Source organism: Myotis brandtii, unplaced genomic scaffold (genome assembly GCF_000412655.1).
Source record: "Myotis brandtii unplaced genomic scaffold, ASM41265v1 scaffold216, whole genome shotgun sequence".
NCBI classification, from domain to species: Eukaryota; Metazoa; Chordata; class Mammalia; order Chiroptera; family Vespertilionidae; genus Myotis; species Myotis brandtii.
Genome location: NW_005358092.1, coordinates 4,360,570 through 4,366,489, shown reverse-complemented (window position 1 = coordinate 4,366,489; position 5,920 = coordinate 4,360,570). Strand labels below are relative to the sequence as shown.

Below are 5,920 nucleotides of genomic sequence, written 5' to 3'. Positions count from 1 at the left end.
GAGAGAGAGAGAGAGAGAGAGAGAGAGAAACATTAATTGGTTGCCTCCCATATGCACCTTGACTAGGAATGGAACCCACAACCTTTTGTGTACAGGACAACACTCCGACCAACTGAGCCACCCGGCCAGGGCAGGATGGCCTTTATACCACTTTCTCAGCTTCTCTGATTTACAGCTACAATGTTTAAATGTTTACCTGTTGTTTGATCATAATCTTGCCTCAGCCCTTTTCCTGCTCTGGAACTCACTTCAGATTGGATCTACCAAATGTTAGAGCTTCAGGAAACAGAAGAAGACATCACTTATATTTCTAGTTTGGAACTGAAATTATGTTTTGGGGAATTTTTCATCCCTGACCTCGCCACTGAATAAATATTAGTTATAATAAAGTCCTAGCTTATCCTCACCCCAAAGCACAAAAGCAGCTATTTAAAGCTATGACGTTAGAGAACGGGTATGGGTGCTATCAGAGGCAGCCTGAGAGCACACGTTCCTGAGCACAGTACACCCACAGCACCCCAGCATCCTTCTTCAGAACTTGCCCAGAACATTCCCCTCACCCGCTGAGAGTCCGAGCCCCAATCTGAGAAACACAGGTCTAAATAAAACAACTCCACCAGGAGAAAGGGGGCCAAAACAATCTAAATGGTCTCCATTCTTTCCCCCTCCTTCCTCACAGTGGCAGCAAAGGGTCCTGTCATAAAGAGGTACCAGTCGGAGGGGGACAAAGGAGGAAAATGGGGGGACATCTATAATACTCTCAATAATAAACATAAAATTAGAGAAAAAGAATAGTCCTGGCCAACGGCTCAGTGGTTAGCATGTCGGCCTGCACATGGGAGGGTTGCAGATTCTATTCCCCGGCACCTATTTGGGTTGCAGGTTTGATCCCTGGCCCCGGTTGGGCTGCATGTGGGAGGCAACTAATTTCCATGTGTCTCACATCGATGTCTCTCTCTTTCTCTCTCTCTCTCTCTCTCTTTGCCTGCTCCCTCCCTCCCACCCACTCACTCTAAAAACATCAATGAAAAATAAAATCCTTGGGTGAGGATTAACAAAATTAATTAATTAATTTTTTTTTTTTTAAAGAGACTCAGTTTCTTATTGACAAAGAGACAAGGAGATGACAAGAAGTGCTCGGGCCCATTCTCTGTAAGAGCTTGTACTGCTTGGGAGGTGAGGGGAGTTAAATGATGACAGAGGGGTTAAACCACTGGGAGCACCCAGAACCAGAAAAACAGGCATGTCCAGGTTCCTCCAATGATCATATGGATCCTTGGTTAGTCCCCCTTACCTTGGCAAAGGTGCCTTTTCATTAATTCACCAGGTGGCCCCAATGACTCATGCCCTTCAGCAAAGCTAAGCATTAACCTCTAGCTCCAAAGCCCCTCCGAACACTTCCCTCCAGCTGCCGTCCTTCCTCAGGGAAAGAGAAGAGGGTCCCGAGGCCCTGCGCTGAGCAAGGGAAGGGATTGTGGCTGGTGGTGTAAGGAGTCAATAACGAGGAAAGTCTCCACTGCCCATCGTGGCCTGCGTGCTGGAGGGCAGGCTCTATCCGGGAGGGAGCCGCCTCAGCAGCCACCCTTCTGCCTCCACCTCCCCTGCAAACACCATGTGAAAAACCAAGGGCCTGGACACTCTTTTCTTCCTAGGTCTGCATTTCCACCCAGGTCTGCACAGACTTACCCCAGAGCCCTGAGGCAGAGCCCAGACCCAAACGCTGCCAGACCACAACCCCCAGCAGGGTGAGCCCCACACCCTCCGCTGCTCCTGTCACTGCTGCCTTTGCTTCCCCTTCTTCACTTAGTGGTCTCGCACTAGGCCTGGGAATCACTCTTTCCCACCGCTTCATGCCGGTTCTGCTAATTCCCAAGCCAACCTTTACCCAATTCCAGAGAGGCTTGGGGAAAGCTGCTCACCGCCTAAGCTTTCTGCCGCGTGAGGAGCTAAGCTGGTTACTAGGCTCCAGAGAGGGTCTCAACACCCAGCTTAGGCCGCAGACTCCTCCTCCTTCTTCCGCCAGCCCCGTCCCTCCACCCAATTCTCTGAAGGGAAAGTGCTCGGGCCTAAATTCCTAAACAAGCATGTGGGGTGGCCAGGGCTAGGTCAAAAGTGAAAAACCTGTCCCTCCACCCAATTCTCTGAAGGGAAAGTGCTCGGGCCTAAATTCCTAAACAAGCATGTGGGGTGTCCAGGGCTAGGTCAAAAGTGAAAATCCCTCCCTCCTCCCTTCACAATGCAGACTGAACAAAGTCCTGTGAGTTCAGGCTGCTGGCCAGAAATTCCTGGACAGAAAAGCCATATCAGCCCTCCCCACCCCTCTGGAAAAACACAAGTTAGCCTCCAATCCCAGAGCCAATCAACCCCCAATTGCCACAATCCTGAGAATAACGCTATGAGCTCAGAGCATCTCTCTGTGCTCTTCCCCATTCCTCCCACCTCCACTCTGTGTTGTAGGTTTTCTCTCTCTCCAAAACCATTGTGAGACTGAGCTCGATGCATTTTGGAGGCCGCTACTCCCCTGCAAGATGGTAGGTGTTGCATTAGGGTACTCCCTAATCCTTGTGGCCCGTGAAAGTACTACTCCCCTCACCATATCCTCCTGTGACCTGCCTCTGCATTTCTCCTTCTTCCAGCTCAGACTGCAGCCTCACTTCAAAACCAGACCTGGGAGCCCAACCATCAGCAAGGAAATCTTCCTAAGCCGCTGCTCACCCCAGAACCTTCATTACCTGAGAAAGCCCCCTGGGGCTTCCCACAGTGAGCTGGGATTCCCTGAAAGTGTCCGGAAATGGCCACCACTGCTGTAGGGGTAGCAAAGTTACCCCAGCGTGAGAATGGAAGGGAATGAGAAGCCAACAAAGAACTAAAGTTAGAGTTCATGCTTCCCACACACACATTTTCAGTGGGAAATATATAAAGGAAGAGCCACTGGAATCAAAGGTTATGACACTCGTGGGGGTTAGGTAGTGAATGGCTTAGGGGATGTCAGGAAGACACAAAGCCATGGCTAAGGAATCTCAAGATCATGGGACAGCTTGGTGTTCACATCATCTTCAACATAGCTGCCATTCGTTAGGCATTTACATACATTGTCTCTAATCCTTACAACAACCCTGTAGGTAGACCTGGGAGCCCAACCATCAGCAAGGAAATCTTCCTAAGCCGCTGCTCACCCCAGAACCTTCATTACCTGAGAAAGCCCCCTGGGGCTTCCCACAGTGAGCTGGGATTCCCTGAAAGTGTCCGGAAATGGCCACCACTGCTGTAGGGGTAGCAAAGTTACCCCAGCGTGAGAATGGAAGGGAATGAGAAGCCAACAAAGAACTAAAGTTAGAGTTCATGCTTCCCACACACACATTTTCAGTGGGAAATATATAAAGGAAGAGCCACTGGAATCAAAGGTTATGACACTGGTGGGGGTTAGGTAGTGAATGGCTTAGGGGATGTCATGGTACCAGAAGAATAGAGGAAGACACAAAGCCACGGCTAAGGAATCTCAAGATCATGGGACAGCTTGGTGTTCACATCATCTTCAACATAGCTGCCATTCGTTAGGCATTTACATACATTGTCTCTAATCCTTACAACAACCCTGCAGGTATTACTATCCCATTTTGCAGGTACAGCAGTGGAGGCTCTGAGGACTCAAGCAACGTGCCCCAGATTACACAGAGAGCAAGTGGCAGAGCCAGAACCCAAACTCTGGCCCATCTGGTTCCGAGCCTGCACTCCTATTTCCGTGGTGCCATGCTAACATAGGACACCCCTGGGAGAGTCGCCATCTGTTTAGGTCGCAGGCTCCTGCAGTGTCTGTCCTTAATGAGTTCTAAGGAAGGGTCTCTCCAACGCCAACATTCTATGTGTCTCTGGGACCGCGCAGAGGGGCAGTAAGTGCAGGCGATGGGGACACCTCCTTCCAGGGTTGGTGGGGTGGTGCAGTGGCTCTCACCTCCCCCATTTTTGTAGCAGAGATAGGGAAACCTCCAGACGTTGCCTAGGCCAATGATCTCCCCGGCCACGGACAGCACAAACTCCATCTTGTTGTTCCAGTGCCCGCGTTCCAGGGTGCCATCTTCCTCTGCCTTCTCCACGACAGGGTACACGGGTTTTGTCTCTCCATTACTGGCTGTGCCCGAGACCCGGCTATCCATCCCACCTGGAAAACAAGCAGGGCACTCTGTCACTTGGGAACTCCGGGAGAAAAGCGCTCCCATCCCTCACCAGCAAATGTCCAAGGGAATGAGTGCACTGGACGAGAGCGCATTCCTACTCCCTGGTCTGCAGATGCAGGTCCTCCTTAAGCCTCTCTTATGGGTAGAGGCTGGGAAACTGCTGCTGAAAATGTATATTCCTTTCCTGTGCCGGGAAGAAAGGCTGCTACTGAGTACAGATGCTGCTTCCACCACACAGGCTCTTGGTTGGGGTTTGTGGACATGGGAGAACTCACACAGGCTCCAGATGGGCTATGTTCTCCCTGCTACCCCACAACTCCCCTTGTCTGTATCAGCATGAGCTTCAGTGTCTCTATTCTGTATGCTGGGGACGATTGAAGGGATGGACTTTTTATAAATCCTCACAACTACAAATTTCTATTGCAGGAATTTATTCAAAGAAAACAATTCTGATTGTGGGTAAAGATTTTGGCTTAAGGATATTCATTGCTTTTAACACCAAAAAATTAGAACATACATAAATGTGTAAGAATGGCAAATAGATGAATAAATTATAGTACATACATACAATGGACGACTATATAATCAAAAATTGTGTTGAAGGAGAAAGTCTAATGAAATGAAAGTGTTCATAAGATGTGAAGTGAAAACAGTTATAAAATAGGTCATACAATATGATTATGCTGGGAAAATATTTTATATTTATATGCATTGAAAGATTAGGATGTCCAGAAAAATGTTTTTCTCTCCTTGGATTATAGGAATTTTTCTTATCTATATTTTCTACACTTTTATCAAAGAACACATTTTATTTCGTAAACCAGTTTTTTTAAAAACTCCTTCCAAAGCAATGAGAGAGGTTGAGTGGGACCAGGAGCCCTGAATAAGATGAGCTGATCTTTCCAGCTCCTTCCTCCGTCTCTCTCTGAAATCAGCCTAAGGAAAAGATGGACTCTGGCCTCTTTTCTTTTTGGGTGATAACAAATGTAGGAAACTGTTACCGTAGAGAAGACAACACAAAATGAATAAAGAACAAGAATTCTAAACCCTTCACTGCTCTATTTTAGACTCTTATTGGGATTGAGGATAAGATTGGATGTGGTTCATACATGGCGAGCAACTACTATGAAAAAAGCACTTTTCCTACATTTATCTCATTAATCCAAACAACAACCCTGAGATGTAAGCAGTGTTACCTCTGCTTTGTAAATGCAGAGACTGAGGCTCGGAGAGGTTAAATAGCGTGTCTGCTGCCATACCGCTGGTAATTGCACAGCCAGGACCTAAACCCACGCTGTTCCTGGTTTTTCAATTACATTCCTTGATTGCATTGGCTGCCTAGATTTATCAGCATGTCGAAGATAAGCATCTTCTAATGACTCTCCCTGATTGTATACAGTGGCTCCTTTTCTGGAACAGTGGGCAAATGGACTCTTTCCTACACCTCAAGAAAAGTTCTTGTTAACGGAACTTTCTCAGCCCAAGTCCCGGCTGGGCACAGACTCTCCTGAGGCTGAGCTACCCGAGGGATCCAGAACATCAGGAAACAGTAGGACCTTTGTTTATTTGATAAATAGGGAATGGACTCCAGAGATTGTTAGTGGGATAAGAAGGAGAAACGCAAGCAGCTGGTTCCAAGAAGATTCTTCAGTCCTTTAGAGAAGGTTGCCTAATGTCCTGCGCTGGTTCTGGGCCTCCCTTTAGCATCTGATGATGTCTTCAGATGGTGGAATACCATCTCCCTT

The 5,920-nt window shown here is 47.9% G+C and overlaps 1 protein-coding gene across 3 annotated transcripts in view; it reads right to left on the bottom strand.

Annotated features, from left to right (window-relative positions):
- Positions 1–5,920, bottom strand: part of SLC6A13 (solute carrier family 6 (neurotransmitter transporter), member 13) — a 49,701-nt gene that overhangs the window by 43,168 nt on the left and 613 nt on the right. For 2 of the 3 annotated variants that reach the window (XM_005865945.2, XM_005865947.2), the window contains exon 2: positions 3,953–4,159. In XM_005865945.2, the coding sequence (XP_005866007.1) occupies positions 3,953–4,154 (202 nt within the window). In that variant the 5' untranslated portion in view covers positions 4,155–4,159. Of the gene's footprint in view, positions 1–1,919; positions 2,057–3,952; positions 4,160–5,920 lie in introns of those variants that run through there. The other variant, XM_014539466.1, reaches the window with a different exon arrangement.